Raw genomic sequence first — 16,797 nt, forward strand, 5'->3', positions numbered from 1 at the left:
CCGACGGGGTTTCTACACGTTCAGCTCTGGTCTTTGGTGAATCACAGCATTTGTAATACAGTAACTCAATGCAGAAAAAAAAGATGAGTGTATACATTTGTTTGTGGGTGTGTGGCTGAGAGTGTGAATGCTTGGTGTGTGTTTAGAAAATATTGCCTTTTATATATGAGTGCAAAGAAACTTGAGGTCAGGACTATGACTTGGCCACTTGCGTTGTTTAAATGATTACTAATAAATCATGAATTAAACTTTTTTTTTATTTGGTCATACGGTAGGTCCAGTCCTACATTAGAGATACATTATATGAATATTATTTGATTATTTAAACAGGGAATTATATAAGGCAATATATAACACATTATATTCACTATTTTATTCACTGTTTGACTGTTCCCTAAGATGCGTACTCTAAGCTGAATAGCTGTTGTTTATGTACTGTCCTTCTCATAGTCTCTCCCATATAACATTGCGGTGACGAGTCCATTGGTCATTCCTGTCTTGCTCATGTAGTATCTGCTGCTGCTCTCCCAGCCGGAGTGATCTGGAAGTTCCAGGGTCGTTTTGCTGCCCAAAATACCAGCATAAACATGCTTAGTGCTGAATGTCCCAACCAGGTGGAAATCAACAAGAGTCTGAGCATGCTCAATTCCTCCTCCACAGCTTTCCTTCTCTAGCCCTGTGCATCTGACCAACGCACAAATTTCTAGGTAATATGTCCCATGGACCACATGGAGCCCATTAAATGCCCCCAGTGCGTAAAGCTCTTCCTTCTGAGGAGCTGTTCTCTGGAAGAGCATGTGACAGCAGAGGGATCCATCACACACTGTGAGATTCCCTGCTTCGCCTTGAAGTGGCAGCATGGTGAAGTTATCACGCATCATTAAAGAGTAGAAATAATTAGGTTCCACACTGCACTCTTCTTTTAGGCAATCTCCTCCTCCAATCCTGGGGAATAAAGCTGCGTCCGCCCAAGCCTTGTCCTTATCCGTCTCTGGTCTATTATCCTTGGGGTGGCCAGAATATGGAATTAAAATTACATCTTTTCCTACTCCATCCCCTATCAAAGAGGGACCCAGAACTGGAATCCTCTTCACCAGCAGTTTCCCAGATTGTTCAATCTTGCTATGATTGTAAAGAGAATCCCAAGGAGTGTAAATGCCACTTCCTGTCATTCTGAAATCTGCAGCTCGTAGGTTGGCGGCCAGCAAAGTCACCCCAGACGAGTAGGAGAAGGCACGCTGGAACTGCACTGCATCCAGCAGGGGGAGATGGTTCATCCAAGCTGTAGGAAACACTAGCTGCCTGATACCCATGTCCTCTATAAGTGTCACCACCGGCTCCCGGAATAATATATCAAAGCAGGTAAACACCCCAAATCGACCGGCGAACGGAGTGCTGAATGTGACATACTCGACTTTTGGAGGCGTATCAAAAGAATCCTCGAAGAACAGGTTCTGTTTGTGGTACCTGGCCACGATGGTCCCGTTGTCGCTGAACACAACATCTGTGTTAAACTGGTACTGGCCGTCAGGTGGACAGTGAGGGTCCGCTGATCTGTTACAGACCTGACAATCGGGCAGGTTTGCCACCAAGAAGATATGATTCTTCTGAGCCATGCAGCTCAGACGTTGAAGCACCTGAGGAAAAAATCGCATGTAGAACTTATTGATAAAGTGAGGAAGACGGGAGTTCACTTTTCATTGTTTTCAAATGGCATTAAACACAACAAAACAAAGAAGTAGGGGAATTCAGTTAGGACCCAGACTGAGGGGCGGGAGGTAGAGAAATTGTTCTTGAGACAAAGCCTGGGTACTGTGTTAAAATCTTGCTTGTTTTTTAAGTTAATGGGATTACACATACTTCTGAGTAAAGGTTCATAATTACAATGTGGATGCACTCAGATATATAAAGTGTGTATGTGTCAATATATATAACAAATCTCTCTCTGACTTTCAGTGCAGATTCACTGAAGTCATTTCCTCTCCTGAAGATTACTCAGATCATTTCTGGAACTTTTGTCTGCTGTATAAAGCTGGTAATCTTTTGGAGCACACACTGGTCCTCGACTTCACTAAACAGGATGCAGACATGTACAAATGTGTTTGATATAGGATCAATGATTTTCCACACCCACACTCTCTTGTGAAAGTGAAAAAGAGAAATGGTCTCTCCATGCAACTAATATAAAGGATTTGTAATTTGCAGAAAAGCTGTGATAATTGATTTTTATATTCATGTAATACTGAAAAAAGCATATTATTAAGCAGTACCTCTGTGTTGTTGAATCTGTATGGATCAGCGCATGGACTCCAGGTGACCAGTCCAGGGTCCGGCACGGTCTCCAGGTAAGCAACTATGGATGATCTGCTGAAGTTAAATCCATGAATGCCATCCTCTGGGAAGACTATGATCTGAGCTCCCTGTTAAAGAGGTTTGGGTTCAATTTAGATTCACTATTTAAAGAATATTTAAATTAGCTATTCAAAAAAGTCACATTCTCTACAAACAACAACCCTGTGATCTTGACTACTGTTGTTTTACTGAATTTGATTTTGTTTGAGAAAGAATTGTAGGATCATGGCAGGGATTTAATTACATGTTTCAGTTTAATATTTTAAACATTTTAAAGATGTTGCCCCTAGGAGCGAGGCCTGGAGGGGCATAACTGGGTTTTCATTCCCCTTCTATCTATTCATCTATCCACGTATCTATATCTGTCAATCCACCTAATCTATGTGTCTATTCCATCCATCTCTCTCTTTATAGTACATTAGTTCAGTGTGTGTGAGTTGTGTGTCACCTGTTTGGCGGCCAGTGCAGTCTGTTCCTCATACACATCCAGGTTTTGCTTCATGTGAGCCAGAGCAGCTTTCCTCTCCTGGGGTACCCTGGGATGGGGGTTCAGGATGACCTTGTGCTCATACACTGCAGCAACATAAGACAGACCATCAGCTCTGACCTGGGGAAGACCACCCAGGCACAGTGAGAAAAAAACAACTGTTAAAACACAAAACGCCATGAGGAACACAACGACTGATCACTCCGTGCTCCCTGAACTATCCACAGTCTCCTCCTGAACCTGCCCACAGCTCAAAGGTGACTCCACTGCCCCAGGGATTATTTACTTATTACTATTTTTCTAAAGTAGAACACGATAGGTTTTACATATATGGTGTTATGGCAATCTGTCACCAGGAATGAAGCTCGATACTCAAAGAATTCTTAGGCCCAAAGACAAATCAGAAGAATAAAGACATGGAGTCAAGTATTCTCTCCAATCTCCAGTTTAGTCAAACATTTTCCGTAGTGTATATATAGGACCCCAGTCACGTACACCCCACTGTCATGTGCCCCTTCTGCACGTACACCACGCATCATAGGTACCCTTTGGACATTATTACATCATGTCTAATTTCACAAACCCAGACATTGATTGTTTTGCATGTATTTGATATCTTTCATTTCACTTCTGTCAGCAAAATGATTGCAGATGGTTAGGTAGAGTTCAGGCTGTACTCAGGATGTTCTTCAACTTATTAATTGGACTTCTCACTTCTTCTCCTACTTCCCTATTTTAATCTCAGAATCTCCAAACTTTCTTACCTATTATAATATTGTGCCCTGGGTCACAATGTAGTAATCAAGATTACTTAGTATAATTACTCAGTGAATATATTGGTTTATCATTATCAATATTACTCATTGGTATTAGTATGCATTTACCCATCATATATGGTACTGCATATTATATGATATAATTCTCTCAGACATGAACAACACACAGTATAGTGTTAAGTCACTGATCAAAATCTATGTGAAAGCTCAACATGGCGTCTGTTTACAATGCAAGTCCCGCCCTTAGGTAAAAGCAGCCAATCAGCGCACAGAAATTGCGTAAGGAAAGCGCATGCACAGTTGCCATGACGAGGTGAAAACAAGTGGTTTTGCTGATCTAGAAACCTTTATTTAGGTTTTTTCGCAGTGCATTCAAGCGTTTTTGCAGCGTCATTGTGGTTTTATTATTTAGTTTATAGCTCTGTGCAAAGATATTGGCACCATCAGTATGGCGTTATTTTTGTGCCACAATTCTGCACACGTGTTCTATTTCATGCCTCCTGACCGCCAGAGGGCAGTGTAACCTTGAGGATATTCCCATGGGCACGTCTAATGGACCAAGTGAAAATACCAACAAAGTTACACGTGACCCAGCCCCTATAAGGGCCACCGGACATGTATGAATGTCCTCTTTTTCCTCTCACGCTCTGGACCGTTCACAACTCACGGAGCTGCAGTTTTTTTCTGCCCTCACGAGCTGTTCTCTACTACATCTACTTCATCTTTAACTTTGCCACCCAGCACTTGTGCCCGGGCTGTGAGTATTGTAGTTACCCCGCACGCCCAGGTTCCTTGAGCTTTGTGCACTTTCCCTGAACTTGTCTCAGTTCCAGCGCTGTTAGGTTCACGTCAGACGTGTAGTCCTCTGGGCACGTAATACAGTGCTCTTGGGCTGCGCTGTCTGTACTCCTGACTGCCTCGTTTCCATTACGACTGCAGTGCTATAGATGCCCTGGCCTGTCGTGCATGTTTCACGCCCTTACAGCCTGATGACCTTTGTGCCACCTGCGCGAAGCACTCGTTGATTCCTGTGTGCACTGCGCTACAATTCCGCTCGCTACACGCCAGCACCGGCTCGCTTCTGTTCTAGTCTGTTCAGTGTGGAAAAAAACGCTCTTCCTTGCAGGTGCTGTCTGCTCCTACGTTGAAGAAATACCAGGGAAACTTCTTACACGCTTGGAGTGTGTGGAGGCTTTACTTGCGCAGCTCCAGGCTCAGCAGCCTCACTCGCTGCTTCGTTCGGCCTCTGTTGTGGATTGTGAAAGCGCGCTGGACAACGGTTCTCTTCCAGCGATGGTTCAAGCTACGTTAGACCAACTGGGCTCGGCTCCTACGCAGGCCAGCTCGGACACGAGTGCTTACTTTAAACACGCATCTATGGACATGCCTGTTTTCATTCCACCATGCGCTGCTTTTGTGGAAGAGTTTCAGTCTGCATATTCCACAACAGTCTCATGCTTGTGACCTGCATCTATCGCTCTGGCTTTCTGGAATATGGGTGACGCGGCTTGGTTCGGATTAGACCATATGCCCTCGGTGGAGCCTTGTGTAGCTTCTCTGGTCATTTCGCCTGACGAAGCATTGTGCGCTAATTTGCGTTGTCCGAGCAAGGCGTGCAGATATACTGATGATGGGCTTGTTAAGGTTTATGCTCACAGTGCGCGCAAAGGGCGGCTGGATAATATGCTTTCTCATCTCCTTCTGGAAATGGACTCCTCAGCTGGCGAACATGCCTCCTGATTTCGGAGGTGCTCTTCAGACAGTTCTTCATGGTATGGGTTTTATCATGCAGGAGTTGGGCAGCCTTATGTATGCTCAGGAAGCTTCCTTTTGTACCAGGCCAGCTGTACAGATCAGCAGCTAAGGAGGCACTGGAGCGACACGCTCGTGTAACAGAAGTTCACTAGCAGCAGTTGGGACAGCGACGCCAGCCGCGTTTCCGCCCTCCTCAGCGCTCGCAACTGCAGCGCAGACATTCTTCTGGGTACAGTCATACGTCTACTCAGACAGCTCAGCGATCATCACTGCACACTTCTGAATCTTTCCGCCGCCAATGGGCTCCTTCTCGGTGCCCATGCAACTGTTATTAAAACGTCCCACACTTCACGCTGACAGGCATGATTTGCCAGCTGTGCTGTTCAGAGTCCCAGCTGGCCACTTAAGCCACAGTGTGTACAGATCCGTGGGTCCTTTCAACGTTAACTTCAGGGTATCGACTCCAGTTCAGGAATCAAACCCCCGAATCGCGCACTTGACCCAGACGCTTGTAAAAAGTTTGCTTCATTCCACCGCTCTACAGGAGGAAGTAAGTTCTCTTCTGTTAAAAGGGGCCATAGAGGAGGTGAAGTGTCCAGCATTGATTCAGGGCCACTGTTAAAAAATTTTCTGGTGCCAAAAAGCAATGGCGGCCTCCGTCCAATTCTGGATTTACGGGCTTTGAATTGCCATCTCAAACGCCTCCCGTTCAAGATGCTCCGAGCGGGGGATGTGATTCACATCATTCAGCCGCAAGAATGGTTCACTACTCTGGATCTGAAGGATGCATATTTCCACGTTCCTGTTGCGAGCGTACACCGCCGTTTTCTCCGGTTTGCGTTTCTGAATCACATGTATCAATTCCGAGTCCTCCCGTTCAGCCTATCTCTGGCCCTCCGAGTTTTCACCAGGTGCATGCTCGGCTTGTTAGAACTGCGCCCATTTCAGAGTTGGGTCATTCGGCTGAGGCTCGATCCGATTCATCACAGGCACACATTGGTGACGATCGATCAAACATGCGAGGAGGCACTCAGTCTGTGGAGGCGCTGTTCTTTTCTCACAGCGGGGGTACCGTAGTAACGCGCTGAGAGGTGATCACCACCGATGCTTCTCTCACAGGCTGGGGTGCTGTATGGCAGCACAGAGCAGTGCAGGGTTTGTGGAACCCCCTCCGTGCACAGGACCACCTAAATCTCCTCAAGTTACATGCTGTGTTTCTGGTGCTGCAGCACTTCCTGCCGCATCTCCGTGGGCAACATGTGATTGTTCGTTCAGACAACATGACAGTGGTTTCAACCACCAGGGCAGCACTCGTTCCCTGTCTGCTTTGCGTCTGACATGCCGCATACTCACGTTGGCATTTCGGAGGCTGGCGTCACTGCGGGCAATTCATCTGCCTGGGACTCTCAACCCGGTGGCGGACTTTTTGTCAAGACAGAGGCTCGACCCAGGAAAATGGCGGCTGCATCCAGAGGTGGTGCATCAAATCTGGGACCGCGATGCTGTGGCTGCAGTGGATCTCTTTGCCAGCATTACCACCACTCACTGCCTGCAGTGGTTTTCTCGCACAGAAGAACGAGGAGCGATGGGGACGGATGCCTTGGCACATGATTGGCCACGTTTCCTTCTGTATGCTTTTCCACCGATACCTCTCCTTTTGAATGTTCTTCTCAGGATCCGCCAGTGCAGACACAGGGTTCTGCTAGTAGCTCCACAGTGGCCTGGCAGACCGTGATTTGCTCGGCGATCCTTGGCCTTTCCCCCTGTGGGGGGACCTTCTTACGCAGATGGGGGGGGGCAGGTCTGGCACCCCCATCCGGAACACCTTCAGCTTTGGGTGTGGCCGCTAGGTCCCCAGATGTTTTAACGAGTTGTCATCCTTCTGTGAGACACACCGTGGAGAGTGCAAGAGCACCGTCTACACGGCTTTTGTACAGAAATCGCTGGAAGCTGGTCTCTGAATGGTGCAGTACTTGGAGGTGTCTCCTGCCTCTTGTGGCCTTTCTGTGGTGCTTAATTTCCTTCAGCATCTGTTGGATGCAGGGAGATCTCCATCTACACTGAAAGTCTATGTTGCTGCCATCTCTACCTACCACATGGGGATAAATGGGTCATCTCTGGATGCCCATAGACTGATCTGCAGTTTTCTTAAAGGTGCTTGTCGCATCAGACCTTTCAGAGTTCCTCGCAGTCCACAGTGGGATTTGCACTGTGTGCTGGATTATCTACAAGGGCCCCCACTTAAGCCGCTTTCTCTTGCTGATGCTAAGGGGATTTCTCTTAAAACTGCCTTTTTGTTGGCAATTGATTCAATAAAACGTGTCAGTGAGTTACATGCACTTTCAGTTAGTGCCACCTGTTTGCGTTGGTGGCTCGACTTTTCCGGTGTTACTCTGTGGCCGAATCCTGTGTTCCTGCCTAAAGTGCTGACACCCTCTTTTGTTAACCAGTCCTTAGAGTTGTCCAAGCCTATGGATGAAGACTCTAATCTGCCTTCTGTTTTGTGCCCTGTTCGTGCACTGCGACAGTACATTTCAGTTACGGAGCCCATTCGCCGTACTGATCAGCTCTTTGTCTGTTTCGGAGGCTGCACTGTCGGCGGGACACTTTATAGGCAAGGTCTTTTACGCTGGGTGGTCCAGGTGATTACTTCAGCCTATACGGCGTCTGGTATGATGCTTCCTGGCACAGCTAAATGTCACTCTACTAAAGAGTCTCCACATCCTGGGCTGTGCTTCGGGGGGTCCCTCTCGCTGATGTCTGTTCAGCAGCGACATGGTCATCCCCAAGTACCTTTGCAAGGTTTTATCAGCTTAATGTGGCTGCTCTCGTGGCCAAGTTGGTGTATGCGCTGCCCTCGTGGCCAAGTTGGTGTATGCATCATCCACAAGGTTACACCGCCCTCTGGTGGTCAGGAGGCATGAAATAGAATGCTAGTTACGAATGTATGTATCCAATGGCTGGATGACCGCCAGAGTCATTTGTCCCTCGGTCAGCTCGTGGTTTCGCGAGGTGTTGTCAGAGGATGTTTATACATGTCCGGTGGCCCTTATAGGGGCTGGGTCACGTGACTTTGTTGGTATTTTTACTCGGTCCAGTAGACGTGCCCATGGGAATATCCACAAGGTTACACCGCCATCTGGCAGTCATCCAGCATTCATAGAACCACAGTTACATTCGTAACTAGCGATTTTTAGAGCGTGCAAGAAGGTTTCTGTGCAATGTGGCCGACTGCCTGGCACTTATGGAGAGAGATTAGTCTCAAAATACTTTACAAATGCGTAAATGTTAATCACAAATATGTCACAAATATGTTTCACTGTTCACAAATTAACACATCCCAATCTCTGTCTCACAGACTGCAATTTGTACAAATACAGTTACATTCATAAATGTTATTTTGTTTTCATAGATGCACCATATTTTATGCGAAAATAAATACATTTGTTTAAATTTACATTGCAAATATTTGTAAAGTCGAAGTCTCGAATTTAAAATTTATTTGTAAATTGTTGAATCTGTGTTTGTGGATCAAGTCACTCACGTGTTTTCCGTAACGTGCATTTGTTAATTTCCTCTCGCGGGTTTTTGGATTTTGAGACTTTCCTTTCGCATTTCACCAGATCTAAATTCAAATGCAGCCTGATCCACAAATGTGGCCAGCAGGCGAACAAGCCACCCCTAGGTGGCACTGTTGTTTTCACCAGTGTTTCAGGACTGACCTGTTCCTCTCAGGGCCGCAGCAAAACAACCCCGGGACTATGACTCCATTGGCTGTCGCATAGACAGCTGACTCTGACTGCTGATTGGCTAAATTAAAGTGATGACCAATAAGAAGCGCATATTTTGTTTAGGGGCCCGGAGGGGTACCCGCCCTCCGTCGGAGGGTGTCTGTCTGAAACAAATCACCCGTTTTAACAGACTAATAGCAAAAATACGAAACACATCTCGTCCCATATCAGTCCAGTACGCAACACCACTTTTAGTGTCCAAATACGAGATGAATTTAAAGTATTTTATTTGACAACACTGTTCTGCAGCGAAACTAGGATAGTACCGCTGGACTTTAACGTCGTTAAATTTAGGGCACCTTCAAGTGTTCCCCAGTGATCCACCTCCTGATTGTATGTGATATAAAGCTGAATTCAGTGGTTTCGGCGGCATTTTGTTTGAACTTCCACATGTTCATGTTAAATATTTCGCAAATGCGTCTCCGTTTAAGTTGTCCCCACACGTCCTAAAACAACAGTGTCACCTAGCGCTGGCTTGTTTGCCTGCTGGCCACATTTGTGGATCAGAAGGGACCAAGTTGTTTCCCCAACTGTTTATTATGATTTCATTTAGGGTTGATTTTTGATTTCCTCTTTTTGTTTTTAAGGCTAATTTATTGCAAACAAAATCAACCAAGACTTGGACTGCTGTGAATTTTGAAGTGCTGTCATGTGCAGCTGTTCCAGTCCCTGTTGCTGCAGGAGTGAATGATTATTTGAAGATAAATTTTTTGGAGAGAAGTTTTCTTAGAAAACAAACAAACAAAAATGGCCTTGTCACATTTCATATTTCTTACCTAAGAGTCCGAGACCAGCGATCAAGGTGCCGACGGGGTTTCTACACGTTCAGCTCTGGTCTTTGGTGAATCACAGCATTTGTAATACAGTAACTCAATGCAGAGAAAAGATGAGTGTATACATTTGTTTGTGGGTGTGTGGCTGAGAGTGTGAATGCTTGGTGTGTGTTTAGAAAATATTGCCTTTTATATATGAGTGCAAAGAAACTTGAGGTCAGGACTATGACTTGGCCACTTGCGTTGTTCAAATGATTACTAAAAAATCATGAATTAAACATTTTTTATTTTGTCATACGGTAAGTCCAGTTCTACATTAGAGATACATTATATGAATATTATTTGATTATTTAAACAGGGAATTATATAAGGCAATATATGACACATTATATTCACTATTTTATTCACTGTTTGACTGTTCCTTAAGATGCGTAAGCTGAATAGCTGTTGTTTATGTACTGTCCTTCTCATAGTTTCTCCCATATAACATTGCGGTGACGAGTCCATTGGTCATTCCTGTCTTGCTCATGTAGAATCTGCTGCTGTTCTCCCAGCCGGAGTGATCTGGAAGGTCCAGGGTCATTCCGCTGCCCAAAATACCAGCGTAAACATGCTTAGTGCTGAAAGTCCCAACCAGGTGGAAGTCAACAAGAGTCTGAGCATGTTCAGTTTCTCCTCCACAGCTTTCCTTCTCTAGCCCTGTGCATCTGACCAACGTACAAATCTCTAGGTAATATGTGCCATGGACCACATGGAGCCCATTAAATGCCCCCAGTGCGTAAAGCTCTTCCTTTTGAGGAGCTGTTCTCTGGAAGAGCATGTGACAGCAGAGGGATCCATCACACACTGTGAGATTCCCTGCTTCGCCTTGAAGTGGCAGCAGAGTGAAGTTATCATACATCATTACAGAGTTGAAAAAAGTAGGTTCCACACTGCACTCTTCTTTTAGGCAATATCCTCCTCCAATCCTAGGGAATAAAGCTGCGTCTGCCCAAGCCTTGTCCTTATCCGTCTCTGGTCTATTATCCTTGGGGTGGCCAGAATATGGAATTAAAATTCCATCTTTTCCTACTCCATCCCCTATCAAAGAGGGATCCAGAACTGGAATCCTCTTCACCAGCAGTTTCCCAAATTCTCCAACCATGTCATGATGGTGAAGAGCATCCCAAGGAGTGTAAATGCCACTTCCTGTCATTCCCAAAGCTGCAGCTCGTACGTTGGCGGCCAGCAAAGTGACCCCAGCTGAGTAGGAGAAGGAGCGCTGGAACTGCACTGCATCCAGCAGGGGGAGCTGGTTCATCCAAGCTGTCGGATACACTAGCTGCCTGATACCCATGTCCTCTATAAGTGTCACCACCGGCTCCCGGAATAATATATCAAAGCAGGTAAACACCCCAAAACGACCGGCGAACGGAGTGCTGAATGTGACATACTCGACATTAGGAGGCGTATCAAAAGCAGCTTCAAAGTACAGGTTCTGTTTGTGGTACCTGGCCACGATGGTCCCGTTGTCGCTGAACACAACATCTGTGTTAAACTGGTACTGGCCGTCAGGTGGACAGTGAGTGTCTGCTGATCTGTTACAGACCTGACAATCGGGCAGGTTTGCCACCAAGAAGATATGATTCTTCTGAGCCATGCAGCTCAGACGTTGGAGCACCTGAGGAAACAATCGTATGTAGAACTGGTCTCTCCATGCAACTAATATAAAGGATTTGTAATTTGCAGAAAAGCTGTGAAAATTGATTTTTATATTCATGTAATACTGAAAAAAGCATATTAATAAGCAGTACCTCTGTGTTGTTGAATCTGTATGGATCAGCGCATGGACTCCAGGTGACCAGTCCAGGGTCCGGCACGGTCTCCAGGTAAGCAGCTATGGATGATCTGCTGAAGTTAAATCCATGAATGCCATCCTCTGGGAAGACTATGATCTGAGCTCCCTGTTAAAGAGGTTTGGGTTCAATTTAGATTCACTATTTAAAGAATATTTAAATTAGCTATTAAAAAAAGTCACATTCTCTACAAACAACAACCCTGTGATCTTGACTACTGTTGTTTTACTGAATTTGATTTTGTTTGAGAAAGAATTGTAGGATCATGGCAGGGATTTAATTACATGTTTCAGTTTAATATTTTAAACAAAGTTTTAAAGATGTTGCCCCCAGTAGCGAGGCCTGGAGGGGCATAACTGGGCTTTCATTCCCCTTCTATCTATTCATCTATCCACGTATCTATATCTGTCAATCCACCTAATCTATGTGTCTATTCCTCAATCCATCCATCTCTCTCTTTATAGTACATTAGTTCAGTGTGTGTGAGTTGTGTGTCACCTGTTTGGCGGCCAGTGCAGTCTGTTCCTCAAACACATCCAGGTTTTGCTTCATGTGAGCCAGAGCAGCTTTCCTCTCCTGGGGTACCCTGGGATGGGGGTTCAGGATGACCTTGTGCTCATACACTGCAGCAACATAAGACAGACCATCAGCTCTGACCTGGGGAAGACCACCCAGGCACAGTGAGAAAATAACAACTGTTAAAACACAAAACGCCATGAGGAACACAACGACTGATCACTCCGTGCTCCCTGAACTATCCACAGTCTCCTCCTGAACCTGCCCACAGCTCAAAGGTGACTCCACTGCCCCAAGGATTATTTATTACTATTTTTCTAAAGTAGAACACGATAGGTTTTACATATATGGTACTGCATGATTATATGATATACACTCTTAATTCTTTCAGACATGAACAACACACAGTAGAGTGTTAAGTCGCTGATCTAAATCTATGTGAAAGCTCAACATGACGTCTGTTTACAACGCAAGTCCCGCCCTTAGGTAAAAGCAGCCAATCAGCGCACAGAAATGGCCTACGGTAAGCGCATGCGCAGTTGCCAAGACGAGCTGAAAACAAGTGATTTTGCCGATCTACAAATCTTTATTTAGGCTTTTCCCCAGTGCTTTTAAACATGTTATTGTGTTTTTATTCTGAAGTTCAAAGCTCTGTGCAAAGATATTGGTGGGTTTCTTTTGTATTATCTGCATTTGAAACCGAATTACATATAACTGCATATTATAGAGTCAAATTCAGATCCAGGCAAAAAATAAATAAATAAATAATAAAAAATACTAATTTGCAAATTTCAAAATGGAATAATTTTGCTAGTAATTTCTGTAGCTCTCCCTCCAAAGAATGTGATGATTGTTTAAAAGTGATCATTACCTACTTATGTTTATGACATGACTCAATGCTATCTGATGTAATATAGAAGCTGCAAAATCTCTCAAAAACGAAAAATTAATTTAAGAGTTTCCAAAATGTCTGCTACATAACAATCAATTTCCAGCTCATGTTCCGCACTGGTGCCAAAATGCTCTTCTGTGATTGGTCAGTTGATCTTTCAGTTCAAAATATAACAGCCTTTCACAGTGGCCCGAATGTCCACCATTACATCTCCTCTCTCAGTAGTGTGATGAGTCTCCCTAATGTTGTGCATGTAGTAGAGCAGCAGATCAAAGCCATAAATTCATTCATCCCTGCTCCGGGTGACTGTCTGTGAGGAGTTTGCTGTGCTCTCCCCATGTCGGCATGGGTTTCCTCCGGGTGCCCTGGTTTCTTCCCACGGTCCAAAAACACATGTTGGTAGGTGGATTGACGACTCAAAAGTGTCCTTAGGTGTGAGTGTGTCGCCCTGCGAAGGACTGGGTGTGTTCCCACCGTGACCCTGAACTGGATAATCGCTTACAGATAATGAATGAATGAATAATTAAAGAACACAAGAGTAAGCTCTATCATCTTTGACTGATCCCAGCTACCTACGCTGTCTAGCATCCTGCTGAATGATGGTGCCATGGTCTCCAAACAGATCTTTCTTTTGCGGAGCTCTGCACAGTAAACATGTGACCTCAGTGGCCTGGGAAACAGGCAGATTCTGCTGTAGCTGCACATTTATTCACTACACTATGTGACTGCATCATTTCGTAATAGGTTTCTGGAAGATATTGGTGACCACAGTGTCCTTCCTGATGAATCTGCTGACATTGGGATGTTAATCGTCCTTAGTGTGACTCAGTGTTTTAAGGACATATTAATTGTGGTCTAGTTTTCTAGACCACATTCATTTGGAGGGTCTGGAAGCGAGTCCAATAGGCAGAGTGTGTGGGAATTATCTTGACCGATGTGGCCTCAAGAAAATGAGATCTGCAGTAAAATCAACACAGTGGTATGTGTAAGGAGGGAGAATGACGTAAAACAATATTTTCCTAATATGATGTACGATTATGGACGAGCAATGTGGGGGATAAATATGAGTATGAGATAAGGTCAAGAATATAAGATAACACAGAGATCTTGTAGCATTTCTTTGTTCAATGTGGGAGGCTCCCTGAAGAGTAACAGTTATAAAACGTGTCTGCTACAGAAGATATGGCAGCATGACTCTGCAGTGGAGAAATGTGCAGTTTTTCAAACAGGAAGAATTATACTAATGTTATTAATAACAGTGAGTTAGTTCCCCTTTGCTGTGGTAACATCCTCTACTCATCTGCGTTGTTTTTACAGTAAAAAGAGAAGGCTTTCCACTGCTGTAACATTGTTTTGAGAATGATTTGATTGCATTATCTTCACTGCTCCACAGCCCTGTGAGACTCAATGGAGATTTCTACCCTTTAGTGCTCACTTCACATGGGGCTCATGTGCAGCTGCTTCAAGGTCTTAAATAAATTAATTAATTAATTTGTAAAGTATGCTTTACATTTGATATAGGGGGCAATGCAATGACCTTGATGACCTGACCCTCATGCATCACTCATATCACTTTAAAATGCATGTGGTGACATGAAGACTACATCTTCCATCTTCTGTAATGATGGAAACAGTATTATCTGTATTACATTTAACCTTGTTTTCTTCAGAGACTTAATGCTGCAATAGCCGTGTATATGTGTGTGTGTGTGTGTGTGTGTTGGCTTTGTATATCTCGGCAGGGCTTTAAGTGGAGTCATATGACAGAGCAGCAACAGTAGTCAGATTCAGAAGGAAAACAGAGGCAGCAAATCATCGTATGAGGCTACAACGGGTGCAAATACACATCCCTCAAAAAACCGCGTGTGTGTTATTTTAAAACTGCATGTGAGACATAAGGAGAGGTCTGTGATTTTAATTAGGCCACAGCCAGCATGTTGTGCCATTGTCCAGGCCAAATATTCGGAGGCAAGCACTAATTATCATCAGGTTTCAAAAACTAATTTGAACAGAGAAGTCAACAGGGAAAGTGTTTAAAAGTATTTAAATATTTTCAGTATTTACTTTCTGCACCTTCTGTGTCTTGATTTGTACTTCCAAACTTTACCAGGGTCATGCTTTCTTTTTTCAAAGAAATCTGTTGTGAAATGTTCCCCCACAAATCCAAAGTTCAGAAATTGATGAAATCGAACATTACAACACTGCACCTTCCCAATAAGTGTGAGACACTTCAGTCCATAAAACCGTACTCCACCATTTTTTCTGTTATTTTCCTTTTCTTAGTAGGGGCTTCTTGACTGCTACATGTCCTTTCAGACCCATATTGTTGAGTTTTGTGTGATTTTCAGTTACATGACTCGTGCTTATTTCTGATCCTGAAATATTTATCCTTAAAGGTTTTTCATGGCACAGTAATCCCTCTTTTTTCGTGGGGGATGCGTTCCAAGACCACCCGCGAAAAACGAATTTCTGCGAAGTAGAGGAAAGATATTTTTTTATGTATTTAACGAGCATTTGGACTTTTAAAACCCTCCCTGTACTGTTAACAACCCACCCTTTGCATTAAACAGCCGTTCTATAATGTTTTTCAGCTGGAACTACATGTGATATCCTACCAGTTTTTTTTTAATAGAGTAATTCCTAAGCTGTGATTTAGCGTAAGTAAATTTGACTTGGATGTGGGCATGAACAATACATGTACTGTACGTAAGAAATACTTGTAAATGATATATTCTGTCACCTACAGGCCTAGTGTCATGTATAGCCCGGTCTAGTGTGTTCCTGCTGTCTGTCTCATTTGTCTCTGCCTTTGCTCCTCCCTCTTGTGCCTCCTTTGTGTTCCTGCCCCCTTGTTATCTGTCCCAGGTGTTTCTTGTTTGTGTAGTCTTTTTATAGTCCATGTCAGTGTTTCCTGGTTGTGAGACATTGTGATTGTATGTATGTTTGTGGTCCATGTCTGTGCTTAAGATTCTAAGATGCAAAGTTTTGGTGTTCTGTTTAGTTTCTGTGTTCTGCTGTTTAGCTATCTTATTTAGTGTTTAGCCCAATGTTTAGTGTTTAGCTCTTGTGTTTAGCCCTTGTGTATAATGTCCTAGCCTTTATGTTTAGCTTTGTTGTTTATAGCTTAGCCTCTGTTTTGTGTTCATCATCTGTTTAGTGCTTAGCCTGTTATGTTTTGTTCTTGTTTAGTTTCTCTGTTTTTAGCCTTGTTTAGTATTAGTCCCTTTGTTTTGTTTAGTAGTCTTTGTCTAGTTCTCTTGTCTCTCTGTTTAGTTCCCTTTTTGTATTAAAAAAGTCTCCTGCGATTACCTCCTCCCTGTTTATTGCTCCTTGACCTCCCTTACATACCACCTTGTGACAGTCTAATACATGTAAATTAATAAAAAATATTTTTAAATTATGCACCATAAGAAAATGTTATTTTTAGGCGATGTCACGGCCTTAAGTCCCCATGAAAAAACCAGCGAAGTAGTGAATCTGTAAAAGATGAACCGCAAAGTAGCGAGGGATTACTGTAATACTCCAGAAATCATATGCTACCTGTATGCTATTTGAAGTATGAGTACGAGTTCCCAACTTCTGCCTGTAGTGCCCTGTAAAAGAGGGATAGTGTGAAGGAA

The 16,797-nt window shown here is 44.0% G+C and overlaps 2 protein-coding genes across 3 annotated transcripts; both read right to left on the reverse strand.

The window, feature by feature from the left end:
• Nucleotides 1–269: 269 nt before the first annotated feature.
• On the reverse strand, nucleotides 270–9,016 carry LOC136699952 (biotinidase-like). Of its 2 annotated transcripts, XM_066675037.1 has the most exons (4): nucleotides 8,915–9,016; nucleotides 2,801–2,925; nucleotides 2,271–2,420; nucleotides 270–1,637 (listed from the first exon to the last, which is right to left on the reverse strand). In XM_066675037.1, the coding sequence occupies exons 2-4, from the start codon at nucleotides 2,852–2,854 to the stop codon at nucleotides 429–431; spliced, it is 1,413 nt and encodes a 470-aa protein (XP_066531134.1). In that variant the 5' UTR covers nucleotides 2,855–2,925; nucleotides 8,915–9,016; the 3' UTR covers nucleotides 270–428. The 2 variants fall into 2 exon arrangements, with proteins under 2 accessions (XP_066531134.1, XP_066531133.1); XM_066675036.1 differs by lacking the exon at nucleotides 8,915–9,016 and having other exon boundaries at nucleotides 2,801–3,177.
• Nucleotides 9,017–10,237: 1,221 nt separating this feature from the next.
• LOC136699910 (biotinidase-like) lies at nucleotides 10,238–12,713 on the reverse strand. Its single transcript, XM_066674969.1, has 3 exons — nucleotides 12,268–12,713; nucleotides 11,728–11,877; nucleotides 10,238–11,594 (listed from the first exon to the last, which is right to left on the reverse strand). Exons 1-3 carry the CDS (start codon nucleotides 12,484–12,486, stop codon nucleotides 10,386–10,388), a joined length of 1,578 nt encoding a protein of 525 aa, XP_066531066.1. The 5' UTR covers nucleotides 12,487–12,713; the 3' UTR covers nucleotides 10,238–10,385.
• Between the last annotated feature and the right edge of the window lie 4,084 nt (nucleotides 12,714–16,797).

Source organism: Hoplias malabaricus, chromosome 6 (assembly GCF_029633855.1).
Source record: "Hoplias malabaricus isolate fHopMal1 chromosome 6, fHopMal1.hap1, whole genome shotgun sequence".
NCBI classification, from domain to species: Eukaryota; Metazoa; Chordata; class Actinopteri; order Characiformes; family Erythrinidae; genus Hoplias; species Hoplias malabaricus.